Consider the following 15295-nt stretch of genomic DNA (forward strand, 5'->3'; position numbering starts at 1 on the left):
TACTAGCGCCTTCATCGAACCTGGGCACACTGCAATTATTTCATTAACGCTGCGTGTTGTGATTGTGCATTTACGGGAGAGAGGGAAAACACTTCTTACAATTGTATGTAATTTAGGGCCGATTTGGTTCCCCACGGCAGGCTGTCGGCATCCCATTAATTACAGCCATAGCAACAAAACAGCTGGGAGTGACACAAAGCTGAGCTCTGGGGGACACACTCCAGACAGCATCCTTTGCTAGACTCTGTGCTTGCTCCCTCATTTATTCTGTAGTCGTGATGATCCTTGATCTGAACTCGAGAGCTCAGTTAGAGACGGAGGCTCTAGAATTCTCGTCTCACAGGGCAGGGAGAACGAATCATTTCAGAGTCAGGGAGTCCAGGGATGAAGGCTTTGGCAGCCAGTGCTGGCATCTGGGGACATATGAATGCCCCATAGAGCCACACTGAGAGTAAATGCTAATCCCCTTTCTGTGGCTTCTTCCTGACCACCCTATTCAAGATGCCTCCATCCTATCTGGCTGTTGTCTAATTCAGCACTCTGGTTTGATCCCTTTCAGAGATTTTATGGCCATCTACAGTCAATAATATATGCTACTTATTTCACTTTGTCTGCCTCATTAGAACGTAAGCATCCCAAGGGCCTCAAATGCACCTGTCTCATTCAGTGTAGTACCCTGGTGCCTGGTACCACCCGTTGGTGCTCAGAAGATGTCTGCAAAGCGAGTGCATCATTCAGTGCCTCACTGGCTGCTGAGGAGGCTGAAAGGGAAAAGGACAAAGGGCAAAAGAAGCAGCGACCCCCTGTTGTGGGGCTGAGGTAAAAAATGAAGTTGAAGGCCATATTTGTTTAATTCTAGGAAGCATGGCTCTAGGTGGGAAAGCAGACCTCAGTAGGTTTGTGGTGGGTTGAATGCCTAGGGCAGTAGATTCTCAATTGCAGACAAAATGAAAACCACAGTATTCAGAGCATGAGGGTCTAAGCTAGTGGTTCATAAGCTTGCCCGTATCTAAGAATCAACCCAGCAGTTGCTAAAACTCTAGGATCTCTGACTTAATAGGATGGGGATAGAGAGAAATCTCAAGCAGAGATTTCTGACTTAGAGACCTGGTCAGAAAGTGGCCAGACTCAAAGGTCGGTCTCTCCATGGGCCAAATAAAATGCACTAATGTTAAGTTTATTCTTGACCAATGATTAAGACACCAACACTTAAGCAGTCTCTGTTGAAATCAAAATAAAGCTTTCTGGATTTCTCTGGCATACCCACTTCTCTGCTTCATTCAGAGAAAAGGAGTGCAAATCACAGTCCTGACCATGTGTGGTGAGTAGGGTTCACAGCAGCACAGATTTTCTTGAAAATGAATGATGCAGAGGAAAGGCAAGATTGAGGTGGTTGGGTCCCCATGCTGAGATGGAAGGGCTTACAACATGCCAACCACCACACCATCACGGTACATTGGATGTGCATGGATACTTACTGATTTTGCAAAGCTAAAGAAGCTCTTGGTCTCTCCAGTTACCATGTTGGACGAACCTGCAAGTGGAAGATTCTCAAATCAAGCCAACGAAAATCAACCTCTCTGGGTTCACATGGAAGAATGGTGGTTGTTTGGCTCAGAACTGGCAAGAACTTGAAAAGAAATTTAATTCATCCTTGGAAAAATGAGGAAAGTGGAGAGGGTAGGTGGTGGCAAGTTGACTTAATCTTAAACTAAGCATCACTGAATTAAAGAGGAAGTAACATTTCTCAAGGTGACCATTTCATCACTTTGGAAAATTGGTCATGTGGCAAAAATGTCATGTAAACCAACATTCTAATGATGAGTTGCTGAACTGTTGAACTTGGTTCTGTTCTTTGATGCTGAGAAATGAACTCCTCTGTAAGCCTACGTCTGTGGTTTGAGTTTGACTCCTCAGCAAGTGAGGGGCTTAGGGAACTGATCTCAGCTGGGCATTTCAGTGGTGGAGAGAGGTGAGGCTTCACTAGAATTTGGATGGATGGAAAACATGGGATACAGAGGAGCAGATGGGGGTGAACATTAGTTCAGAAGCCCAGGAAATGGTGTGACCCGTGCGTTAGCTCCAAAGAGGTCTGGGAAGAAAGGTGAAAACAACTCGAAAGCAATGGTGTGGGAAACTCAGCTTTGCTAATTGGAACAAGCAATACTCAGAGGGCAGAGGGGAGGAGGAATTGGGAAAGATTCCCTAGGATGCTCTTATAGAAAGAAAAGACCCCTTTCTGAGGGGCTGGCTTGGGGGTGGTGAGAAATACCATACCATATTGGAGTCTTTTCAGTAATAACTAGTAGTCAGTGAATCATTGCTTCTACTTTTACGGGGTGACTACCACTAGCATCCTGGTACTAGGTTTTGATTACTTAGTAACCAAGTACTCAATGTAATAAATTGGATTCTTGTGATATGAATGTGTTGTATTTTGCCAAAATGACATCGTGGAACTGAGGCAAAAATAGAACCAGTGTATGAGAAAGGATCGACAAAACGTTCGTCTCCATCTGACTCACACGTTAGTCATATCCGACATCCCTATATGATACAATGACGTTCATTACTTCTCTAATCAATAGTAGTAATTTTAAAATTATGCATCTACCTCCAAAGACTTTCAAATACCGGGCCACTATGGATAGTGACAGAATAGTCCAGCAATGAAAGCTTACTCCTATTTCTGTCCTAACGATATGATGATGACAAAATGATGCTTGAATACTTAATACCTCTCAAATATCCCTTGTATCAGCATCTCAGCTAATAGCAGGGAAATGAGTGTTGTGGTTTTTTTTTTTCCAAACTAAGGCTCAATTTTCTACTCTACTTCCATGGGACAGAGTGTCAAAAATCTCACACATTAGAGAACCCCCGAGATCATTTGTCTTTGACATGTGACACCTGGCTTCAGATATGCTCCTTTGACTTTGTGGAGGTTGATGCTGAAATTGGTTGGCATGCCTATAACAAAGAGAAGAAGAAAGGAGAGAGGAAGCCCTAGGGTCTCATCCTGCTGGAGAAAACCTGCTCCCAGGTGTCTTTCATAAATATTCCCATACCCAAGAGCATGTAAGTATCCAAGGCTTCTCTCTTGATTGGGACATTCAGGAGTAGTTTATACCCCTTTGCAACTTCATTCATCTCCAATAGTGAAGAACAGCCCCTTTAAACCCCCTGCATCCTAGCCACAGCTCTCCATCCTCCTATGGGTCCTGCATTGCTTCATTTTGTGAACTTCCTCTGAAGCTAGTAATATTTCCCACCTGTGCCACCTTCTGTGGGTCAAGTCCCATCTCCTCACTACAGTGCCCTGGCCTTGCTTTCTTTCTTTGAGAATGAGAAATGATCATGGGAGAACAGGGCAGTGGGCACATATGTTACTTTCATAATTGAGAACATCTAACGACAGTAGCACTTTTAGAGAAAACACTAATGAATTAATACCAGCCCCATCGCGTCACCCCAGCATATCAGCACACTTCATTTTTTGGAGCCTTTCTAAGCACATGGGCAGTGCTCCTTGTCACCAACCATGTCCCCCCTACTTCTGTGTAGCACTTACCATATAAAATGTAGGTTCCCAGTGGTTTGAGAAGGCTGAGACCTTTTCCAGTGTTATCCCCACAGAGGCAATCCAAAACAATGTCCACTCCTTCTGCAGAGATTCTAAATGGTGAGAAGAGAAAGTAAAAGAATATAACCTGTCAGAGAACAAACTGTCAATCCTTTTCCCTTCCTGCGTGATATTGTTTACTCCCTCAGGAACAGAGACAGCTCTGGGAGTGGCAATAAACAGGAAAGAAGCCTGCGAGGTGGATGTATCCTCCTGAGTCCATGTCTAAGAATTTCACAAAGCTGGAGGCAGCTAAGAGCTTGGCTGGTAGCTTATATTAGGCGAGCCAGCATGGAACATCATAGCTGGTCTAGTCACCTTGTGCAACTCCTTGGAGCCTTAGCTTTCTCCTTTGTAAAGTGGAGCTATCATGTTTCTTTGTGCTAAGAATGAAATGAGGTGATAAATGTGATGCTCAGCCCATTGCCAGGCACATAACTAACAGTCACTCTGTAAGTCAGTCAACAACTCCTATTTGTGGAACTTGGGTCCTGTGCCAGGCTCTGTCCAAGGTGCTGAAGACAGAGTTATAAAACAAGCATGCTCACTGGGAGTTCCGGTCATGGCGCAGTGGTTAACGAATCTGACTAGGAACCATGAGGTTGCGGGTTTGGTCCCTGCCCTTGCTCAGTGGGTTAATGATCTGGCGTTGCCGTGAGCTGTGGTGTAGGTTGCAGACGCGGCTCGGATCCCGTGTTGCTGTGGCTCTGGTGTAGGCCGATGGCTATAGCTCCGATTCGACCCCTATCCTGGGAACCTCCACATGCCGCGGGAGTGGCCCAAAGAAACAGCAAAAAGACAAAAAAAACCAAAAAAACCAAACCAAAAAAAACAAACAAAAAAACAAGCATGCTCGCTGTCTTCAGGGGGCCTCTGGTCTAGCAGAGGTTGGTTTTCTTCCCTGTCCACCTCCCTCCTCAGCAAAGCTGTAAAGCCGTGTTAATTTAACTTGCAAACTTCTATTTGTCCAATCTCCAGGTTCAACCTAAAACATAATCTTCGAGGAAGAGGGTTAAGTAGTGAGAATCTTCCTACAGAGATAGAAGGTTCCAGAGTAGAGGGAGGCTACATCTGTACTCTATGAGGAAAAAAATCCCTTTTCCCATTCATTTATTTACACATTAATTAACTGAGCTACTCATACACTTAACACACACATCTACTGGGCTTCCACTGTTAAAAAGATATTATGGAGGAGGAAGCTGTAGATTAGGAAGGCTCTGGGGATTGAAGAGAAAATATTCCTGCCTACAGAGTTCCCAGTTGTGGCTGGGTCCTGCTCTGTTCAGACAAGAACGGCATTTCCTCTTATTTGTGAGTTTGCAGGATTATCTTGGCTTAGAGCTTAGTGTTTTTACTAGCACCCTCATCCCCCAACGAAGTTCTGGCACTGCAGCTAAATGACGTCAACAGATGTGTCCAGAGGATCACCAGCTGGGAAACTGCACCTGCATCTTCTGGGTTCACACACCAAGTTGACAGCCCCACAGCCCTGACAGCTGAGTCTTTTTCCTGCCGTACAGCAAAGTGATTCAGTTATACATACATATACACACTCTTTTTCAAAAATATTCCTTTCCATCATGGTTTACCATGGGACAGTGAATATAGGTCTCTGTGCTATATCCTAGGACCTTGTTGTTTCTCCCTTCCATGTATAGTAGCACATACCTGCTAACTCCAACCTCCACTCCATAACTCCCCAACCCCCTCAGCCACCACTAGTCTGTTCTCCTTGTCTGTGACTCTGTTTCTGTTTCATGGATTGGTTCATTTATGTCATATTTTAGATTCCACATATAGCTTCTATCATATGGTATTTGTCTTCCTCTTTGTGACTTATTCTACTTAGTATGATAATCTCTAGGTCCATCTGTGTTGCTGAAAATGGCATTTATTTGTTCTTTTTTATGGCTTAGTAGTATTCCTTTGTGTATATATATACCACATCTTTATCCATTCTTTTAGGAATGTGTGATGCACATTTAGGTTGTTTCTATGTCTTGGCTATTGTGACTAGTGCTGCTGCAAACATAGAGGTACATGTATTTTTTAAACTTAGTTTTGTCTGGATATATGCCCAGGAATGGAATTACTGGATCATATGGTAACTCCACCCTTAGTTTTCTGAAGAACCTCCATACCATTTTCCATAGTGGGTGTACCAACTTACATTCCCACCAATAGTGTAGGAGTGTTCCATTTTCTCCACATCCTCTCCAGCATTTTTTTTAATGGCCACACCTGAGGCATATGGAGGTTCTTGGGCCAAGGATTGAATCTGAGCCACAACTACAACCTGTGCCAGATCCTTTAACCCACTGTGCTGGTCTGGAGATCAAACCCATACCTCCGTAGAGACCTGAGCTGTTGCAGTCATCTTAACCCACTGCACCACAGGGGGAACTCCTCCAGTGATTGGTATTTGTAGACTTTTTGATGATTGCTATTCTAACCAATTTGAGGTGGTACCTTAATGTAGTTTTTATTTGCAATTCTCTAATAATTAGAGATCTTGAGCATTTTTCATGTGCCCATTGCCTATTTGTTTTTCTTCTTTGGAGAAATGTCTATTTAGGTCTTCTGCCCTTTTTTTACTCGGTTGTTTGTTTGTTTTTGTTGTTGTTGTTGTTAGTTGTATGAGTTGTTTGTATATATTTTTCAAATTAAGCCCTTGTGGTCACATCATTTATAAATATCTCCCATTATGTAGGGTGTCTTTTCATTTTGTTTATGATTTCCTTTGCTGTGCAAAAGCTTGTAAGCTTGATTAGGTCCTATTTGTTTATTTTTGTTTTTATTTCTATTGCCTTAGGAGACTCACTTAAAACATTGGTACAATTTAGGTCAGAGACTGTTTTGCCTGTGATTTCTCCAAGGAGTTTTATGGTGTTATGTCTTAAATGTAAGTCTTTAAGCTATTTAGAATTTATTTTTGTGTATAGTTAGAGGGTGTGTTCTAACTTCATTCATTGCAGCTGTCCAATTTTCTCAGCACAACTAGCTGAAACAATTTTTTTCCCATTTTATATCTTGCCTCCTTTGTTGAAGATTAATTGACTTTAGGTATGAGGGTGGATTCTCTGTTTTGTTCCATTGATCCATATGTCTGCTTCTGTGCCAGTACCACACTCTTTTGATTTCTATAGCTTTGTGATATTGTCTGATGTCTGAGAGGGTAATGCCTCATGCGTTGTTCTTTTCTTCTTCTTCTTCTTCTTTTTTTTTGTGTCTATTTAGGGCTGCACCCATGGCATATGGAGGTTCCTAGGCTAGCGGTCCAATTGGAGCTGTAGCCACTGCCTTACGCCACAGCCACAGCAGCTCAGGATCCAAGCTGTGTCTGTGACCTACACCACAGCTCACGGCAATGCCAGATCCTTAACCCACTGACTGAGGCCAGGGATAAAACCCGTGTCCTCATGGATGCTAGCTGGGTTCATTCACCACTGAGCTACAATGGGAACTCCAGCTTTGCTCCTTTTCTTCAGGATTGCTTTGGCAATTCTGGGTCTTTTATGATTCCATAGAAATTTTAGGATTCTTTGTCTAGTTCTGTGAAAAATGTCATGGGTAATTTGATAGGGATTGCATTAAATATATAAATAACTTTGTGGAATACGGCATTCTAACAATATTAATTCTCCCAAACCAAGAGTACATGATATCGTTCCATTTATTTAAATCATCTCCTGGTAGCTGAGCCTTCATGTCACTGTGCCCTTCAAATGCCCTCTGGTCTTGTCCAAAATCCAGTCCATTATAAAAGTTCTTCCAAATTATCAGCTTAGTTTCCCACCCAACAGAGAGGACTCACAGGTGTCTTCTCAAGTCCCATGTGTAAATTCAGAACCAGGGAATTGGCCAGTGGACCTCAAACCTAAGTGTGTGTCGGAATGACCGCAGGGGCTCATTAAACACACAGAATAAAGTTTGCTCTCCCACTTCCCCTCCTCCTCACTCTGATTTGCTTGGTCTGGGGTGGGGCCCAAGGATCTGCATTTCTAAGAAGTTTCCAGATGCTGATGCTGAATATTCTAGCTCCATACTTTGAAAATCACTCTTCCAAATAGTTACTCAGAAGCCAACTTTGAAAATCACTCTTCCAAATAGTTACTCAGAAGCCAAGGCAGATTTTCTAAAATCATTAATTTGCTCAGTAAATATTTAGCACTGGTACTGCACTAGGCATTGGGAGTATCATGGTACACCCAAACAGATTTGACTTATTCTCTTTTGGACCTTTAGGCAGTCACTAACCAATATTTACACAAATAAAAATTAAATTGAAATTGAATGGGGTGTACTGCCCCAAAGGTACAATAAGACCATTTAAATTGAGGATTTACCTAATCAGGGCTGCCAGAGTGGCAGGTGGAGGAGCTAGGGAGGAAGAGTGGTGGGAACAGTGTTCCAGGCAGAGGGAACAGCATGTGTAAACACCCCAGCTGGGAGAAGCCTGAGAAACAGGGAGACTGGAATAAAGAAAATGTGAGCAAGCTTGCCGTGCGATGAGGCTTGGAAAGGAAGGTGGGAGGTAAAGCACAGATGCTGTTGGGGGGCTAGAGGCTGGGGCTCCCACCCACTGATCAGGTCCCCACCTTGTATTGTGAGCTGGATAGCTACATACCCAGCTTTCTCACTTTGACTAGGTCCTTTTTTGCCAAATTTGCTCCCTCCTGTGGAAGTGAGATCCTGCTTTGGTTTTCGTAGCCAGCCCTCCTGGGCCAGCAAGTCCTCCCTGTGAACTTCATTTCCCCAGGACCCTTCCCTTTGCCTGCAGGATGCCACCTGTGCTCAGGGGCAGCCTCCCAAATCAAGGCTGTGCTCACCTGCCAGGGTATCCCTGATGGACCCGCCCATCCTGTCCTCCTCACATCTATATTCTACTTGCAGGTCTACATTCTCCCTGAAAAACTGCCAATCACATCTCCTTTTATTAGCTGGCCTGCCTCAGCCTGTCGCTCTATCCTCTGGACTCTGGTTCACTGGCCAGGCTCACAGCAACGTATGACCATGAGCTTTGCCCACTTCCCTATCCTTACCTGCTACTAACTGCTCCATACTTTCTGACCTAGCTCTTCCTAAAGTCCCACATTCAAGAGTTCCTACTATGTGCCTGCCCTGAGCGCTTCCTAAATCTTATCCCATGACGCCTCATGCCAATCCTGTGACTTGGGGCCAGCATTATACCCATTTGATGGGTGAGGAAACTGAGGCTGAATGGGATCACTTAGGCATCTCCAGGGAATGTGGGGACCCTAGTTTGATCCATCACAACGGGCAACCATGTGAGGGCCCCAGAGATGGAGCAGGGTTTTATCAGGTGGGCTGTGGCCAGCTGGGAGTGACCACCACTGCCATGTCTGTGTCCCAGTGGGGGTGGCACACCCTTGGAATTCACACTAGAAGGAGATGCTGCAAGTTTCCTGCAAATTCAGGCCACTTACTCCCCCCACAACTTTCTCAGCATTTCTATAACTAAATCAGGCAAGACAAGGTCTGCCCAAGCTCAGGGGTCCAATAAGCCACGACCTCCACAACTTCTCTCCCTACTGCTGTCAGTGCATCCATTCGAAGGTTAGTGGTGAAGCGGGACAAAGAGAGGGGGAGGAGGTGAATTCTGAGGAAGAGAAGCTGGGTAGAGGCAGGTGTCACTCCCAGGGCTCTGAGGATGATGACACTTGGTAGAAGTCAAACCTTTAAGCAGACATGGCTCCCTTTGAGGCCAGCAACATCCCTTCAGGTAAAAGTTGCAAAATTGAAAAGCATTCCATCCGCCATTTAGTCATTGCAAGTCTAATCAGTGAATCAGACTGAACCAGATTCAGTGGGTCTATTTAAAATGCTCCAGGCCCCACAAGTAGCCTTGGGATGTTGAAAAGCACCTTAGTAGCATCTTTTAGAGGCATGATGATGGAATATCACAAGCAGAGCTAGGGAGCCCATCAGAGGCACAGAGGCCATCCTAATTTCTTAGCGCCTCCCCCATTTCTGAAAGTGTCTGCCTTGCCTGCATATATGTAGTCATAATTATATAAAAACAGAGAGTAGGGGCAGACGGTTAAAGCCAACAGTTCCTGTTCTGCCTCCTCACACTGTCTTAAATGTCTGCTGATTTAAAAAGCAAACACAAATAGACCCAGCTCAGAGATGCTCTGGGCCAAATTCAGCAGCCTGGTATTTTGGGATTGCTGATCCCAGACTTTGGTGGCTGTCCTTCCTTGGTCCCCCCACCCCTTGCTCCTTTACTGAGAATGCCACCTCCCTGCTTTCCATCCACTCGGATCCGTGAAGAATTTCCCTTGAGTGGTGGTAGGTCTGATAGAGCCAGTACTGAGGGAGAAACCCTTTGACTTTGTTCCCCTTCACTGTCACCTTGATTTCCAGTTGGATCCTTGGCTCCACATGCATTTCTTCTTGTTTGGAATTCCCTTTGCTCTGAGAACTCATCTGTGCCATAGCTTTTTTCCTATGTTTCTTTCTGCTGTGCCCATGGCATGGGGAAGTTCCCAGGCCAGGGATGGATCGAACCTGTGCCACAGCAGTGACCCACGCCACTGCAATGACAATGTCAGACCCTTAACCCACTGCGCCACAAAAGGACTCCTGTGCCATAGCTTTAACCATCACCTCCAAGCTTGTGATGGAGGGATGAGGCAATCTCAAGTTGCTCGGCTTGGTGCCTGGCACACAGTAGGCTGTTTAGTAAAAGTTCACTATTGATGCACTTAGCAATACCACCTCTAGGACTCCTTTCTTGATGTCTCTCCCTCTCTTCTCTTCTGGTCGTTAGACTCTTGTTAATTTCCACTAGGTCTCAGTTTCTTCATCTGGGAGATGAGCATCTTTTGTCCTGCACGTACAATGGTCTAAGTGAAACCAGCAGCACAGTGGGAGACTGACAAGGCCTGGTGGCCTCATCACCTTGTCTAGTGCCTGCTGGTCTTGCCTGGGACTCAGTCCCTGCCTCGCTCTACCTGCTGGAATCGTCCCCACTCCACCCCCCGAGGGGCCACCCACCTTGGCACATTCTCTCATCTTTCCCTCCAGTTAATTTTTAAAGCCCTTACAGTCAGAAGCACACAATTCAAGGCTTCTAACTCTTCTGCTTGGTTTCAAGCACACTCATTTCTCTCCTCCCTAACAGAAAAGGGGTGAGTGACATAAAGACGAGGTCTGTCTTATCCATAATTCTTTTGCCCCATTCCCTTTATAATGCCTGGCTCTAGGCTGCAAACACGTTCAAAAGAAGCGTGCCAACTGACTGGTTGATAAAAGAATTTTTCATCCCAAGAAATTTTATGTTATTATTTTTTCAAGTTTATTACACACACATAATGTAACAAACGGTATCCGTGATCAGCAAAGAAAGAAAAATCTGCCTTCCTCTCCTATTGCATCTCAGTGGGTGGATTTTTTTCTCCCCCTTTCCTTTCATTTTATGTCCTTACGTGCCAAGAATTTATACAAAGCTGTGATCACACTGTAGCTGGAATTTGGCATTCTGCTTTTTTTCACTCAATATGCTACCATGGGTACTTTTTTCATTTTCTGCCAGAGTCTTCATAATTATCATTTTTGTTTTTTTTTTTTTAGGGGCTGCATAATACTCAAGCGCGTGGGCGTAGCATAACCTACCGAACTGTTTCCCTTCTGTTGATAATGAGGGCTGGTTCAGAATTTTCGCTATTATAGGCAATGCTGTAATTCATCCTGCAGGCACACACTGAGCGCCTCCAGTGAAGCAGAAGCAGTGCTTGGCTCTGCAACAGGCAGCAGGGACCCATTGGTTTTTTTTGTTTTTATCTTCTTTTGGCTTACTTCCTGAGAGGAGGATTAGTGGGACAGAGAGTATAAACTTATTTGTGGCTTCCCAGTCATTTTTGGGCTAATCCCAGGATCTCTCCTTAAAAACGCAGGGAAGAAGGTGGCAGGGAGAGGTGGTCTCAGGTGCTGTTACCTTCTGCTCTTTTCATATCAGATCACTGACTCAGGGGCAAACAGCAGTCGGTCAAGGGCCGTGAGGGGGCAAGGGAAGGGCTCAGCCACACGGGAAATGGGAACAGCAGACGCCCCCTGGTTATGCAGTGTCACTTCTTTAGGAGTGAAGCCATCTTCTGACCCTCATCTCCCACTTCCCCCCACACCTCCGACCACATCCTCCAACTGCACTGACCTCCTTTCAGATTCTGGAATTTCCCAAGCCTTTCCTGACCCCAGGCCTTGGCACATGCCATCTTCCTTGGTCAGAAGTGCTCCTCCAGGGAGTTCCCCAGTGGCTCAGCAGGTTAAAGACCCAGCATTGCCACCACTGTGGCTCAGGTCACTGCTGTGGCGCAGGTCCAATCTCTGGCCCGAAACTTTCCCATGTCACATGTGCAGCAAAAAAGAAAAGAAAGAGAGAAATGCTCTTGTTCAGCCACATTCTCCTGCCTTAATTCTCAGCCCAAATCTCCCTCTGACGGATGATGAGTCTGATTCTTTATATTCAAGGGAACCTTGGATTTCTCCACCAGGGCACATACCAAAAGTGAAAGTCAATGAATTTTTAAAAGTGTTTTTGGAGTTGCCGTCATGGCTCAGTGGAAGCAAATCTGACTAGCATCCATGAGGATGCAGGTTCGATCCCTGACCTTGCGCAGCGGGTCAAGGATCCGGCGTTGTTGTGAGCTGTGGTGTAGGTCACAGATGCAGCTGGGATCCTGCAGTGCTGTGGCTGTGGTGTTGGCCAGCAGCTGCAGCTCTGATTCGACCCCTAGCCTGGGAACCTCTGTATGCCATGGGGTGTGATCCTAAAAAGACAAAAAAAAAAAAAGTTATTTTTTTGTCTCTTCTTCCCCAATGAGACTCTGGGCTCCAAGACAGTGATTCTCAAGGTGGTTTTAGCTGGGTCTCTGGCTCTAGCTGAGTACGTGGCCCATCACAAACACTCAGTGCGTATGAAGCAGGTCGGGGCAGGAATAGAAGAAAGATGCTTGCAGAAATATCACTCAAGAGGATGAACGAGAAGGTGGCTGAAGGACAGTGGTGGTTCATTTTCCGACCACAGCTGAAGAGATGCAAGTTAAAGGAAGGACGGACTAACCGAAGGCCCCCAAAGCAGGCCAAGCACCTTTTGGAAGTCTTTAAAACATGCCTGCAGCCTCTGCGCATCTGATCAACAGGTGGCGAATTTCTAATATCTAGCTTTAAAGCTCTCATTTCACATCCCAACGGGACACAGTGGGGCAACTTTAAATGAGATGCAAATCTCCGCGTTCCAAATCTAAAAACACATCTGAAAATTCACACCATCTGAAGATGCTCCTTTCCAAGAAACTCCCCAGGTTTCACCGAACCTGGTCTAAACCTCTCACTTCAAACAACTAGATGGCCCATCCTCCAGCCGTTCAGTGTTTCATCTCTTCATCTGCAATTTGGAGAAAATCGTTGCCCTGTTATCATGCCAGCTGGACAACTTAATTCCTTTGTACCTTACAATTTTGTGCCGGAGAATGAAAAATACAAAAACTGGGGCTCTGGGACGTCACTGAACCCCCCTCCCCGCCCCCCCCCGAAGCTGGGAGTGGGAACGGAGCCTGAGAATCAGCCTTTAACTCTGAGAGTCAACAGGAGTGAGACACACACACCATCTAACAGTGTGGCGGCAGCTGGGTGTTCCCTCCAGTTTCCTCTGTTGAAACACACACACAGCTGCGATCAGTAGCATCAGGATCCCAGGTGGGACGTGGATCAGGTTGTCAACCACTGTCCTCCGCCCTGGGTGATGACAGCAGCCAGCAGACTGATGTCCCTGCCTCCAGCCTCCCCGCTCCCATTCCTTCTTTATGCAGCACCAGTGACTGGTGAAGACCCCTCATCTGATCCATGGCACCACTTTGGTCCTTTGGTGGCTCCCAGTCACCGCCAGGTGGGGGCCCCCATTCCCCGGGGCTGTGAGGTGAATGAATGGGAAGTGACCGTCTCTGTATTGAGGCCGTGTAATGGCAGTTCTCACAACTCAGCTTTGCAAGTTACTCAACTGTTTCTTGGGTTTATCCTCCCCAAATGGGATAATAGTAAGGTTGCTGAGAGATTAGATGAGTGACTGCGTGTGAAATAGCCCAGAGCTAGTGATATATATGTTTATTACTATTATGAGCCCTCTTCTAAATGAATGCTCTTGTTCTTTAAGAGAGACCCGAGCATGGAGTTCCCTTGTGGTGCAGCAGGTTAAGGATCCAGCATTGTCAGTGCAGCGACCCAGGTCACTGCTGTGGCGTGGGTTCTATCCCTAGCCCAGGAACTTCCACATGCCATGAGTGTGGCCAACAAAGAGTGTGGCCAACAAAGAAAGGCTCATCCTGGTGCTCCTTAGAGCAAGCATCTTACCTTTTCACTTCCTGCACGTAGTCTGCATTTCTGTCAAAGAGGTGGGTCACAGAGTCTTTGATGGCTTCATGCTTGAAGGTAGAAGCCGTCCCAAAGACAGTCACATTGGGGACAGTGGAGCACAGCTGAGCCACAGCTTGGCCCTGGAAATGAAACATCACAGACAAGTCACACTCCAGGAGGGCTACCATCCAGAAGCCAGTCTTACTAGGTGAGAAGCAGGATTTGTCAGCCTTGCCGCCATTGGCCTGTTTTGGCTGGATTTGTCTTTGTCGCAGGGGCTGAACTGTGCATTTTAAGATGTTTGGCAGCATCCCTGGCCTCCATCTCTGGGTACCAGCAGCATCCTCCAGTTCTGACATCTTAAAATATCTCCAGACATTTCAAAAGGTCCCCTGAGAGACCAAAATCTCCCTTGATTGAGAACCACTGGTGTAGAGGAAAGTGAGTCCAAAAAACCCCAATACTAAGACGTAACAACAATTATTTAACCACACAGCCTCAGGCTCTCCACCTAGAAATTAGCACTAATAGCACCTCCTCCCTAGGGATCTGGGAAGAAGTCTTAGTTTGGGTTCCCTGGAAGCAGATTCTGAGGCAAAGATTTGAGAGCAAGTCCTTTACCTGGAATTTGATCACAGGAAATACCAGGGTATCAAGATAGAAGTAGAAGGCAGCCACTAAGGGGTGTGTTATCAAGTCATCATCCACAGTAACTGGAACTCAATCCCTCTAACAAACTCCGTGGGCAAGTGTGGAATACACCTTGGAGGGGAGTTCCCTGGTGGCCTAGTGGTTAGGATTCAATGCTGTCACTGCTGCAACCCGGCTTCAACCCCTGGTCTTGGAATTGAGATCCACATCAAGCCATTGAACACTGTGGTCCAAAAAACGCCCCCCAAAACCAAAAAATCACCATACATGTTAGTCATCCCCACCAAGTGGTGAGGAAGCTGGGGTATTTATCCACCAAATATCCCCCTGATAGGGACTGAGGCTTGCTTCTTCAACAGTAACTCTTAGGCACATCTGGCTTGTCCTTGGGTGCCAACCATGCTCCCGCAGCCAGTGAGGACCCCTAAGTAAGCATCCTTCGGCACGGTGAGTTGAGTACAGGGAAGACAGCATTTGTTACAGGGGGTGTTAATGAGGCAACATGTAACACAGGTCCAGCACCCGCCACAAAACATAACTTAACACGTACTCAATCTTAATCATTTGTACCTCTTCCAGGCTTATTCTGTCCAGGGCTGAGGTGTCCAGGATATAAAGAAAAGGCCAGTGGGTGATGTTTAAACA

General features: G+C 45.9%; 1 protein-coding gene across 1 annotated transcript in view; it reads right to left on the reverse strand.

Moving 5' to 3' along the window:
• VAT1L (vesicle amine transport 1 like) overlaps window positions 1-15295 on the reverse strand; it is a 160180-nt gene that overhangs the window by 77657 nt on the left and 67228 nt on the right. Inside the window, exons 4-6 of the mRNA XM_047792222.1 lie at window positions 13997-14139; window positions 3572-3675; window positions 1479-1534 (exon numbers count right to left, since the gene is read on the reverse strand). Of these exons, the coding sequence (XP_047648178.1) occupies window positions 1479-1534; window positions 3572-3675; window positions 13997-14139 (303 nt within the window). The remainder of the gene's footprint in view (window positions 1-1478; window positions 1535-3571; window positions 3676-13996; window positions 14140-15295) is intronic.

Source organism: Phacochoerus africanus, chromosome 8 (genome assembly GCF_016906955.1).
Source record: "Phacochoerus africanus isolate WHEZ1 chromosome 8, ROS_Pafr_v1, whole genome shotgun sequence".
Lineage (NCBI taxonomy): Eukaryota > Metazoa > Chordata > Mammalia > Artiodactyla > Suidae > Phacochoerus > Phacochoerus africanus.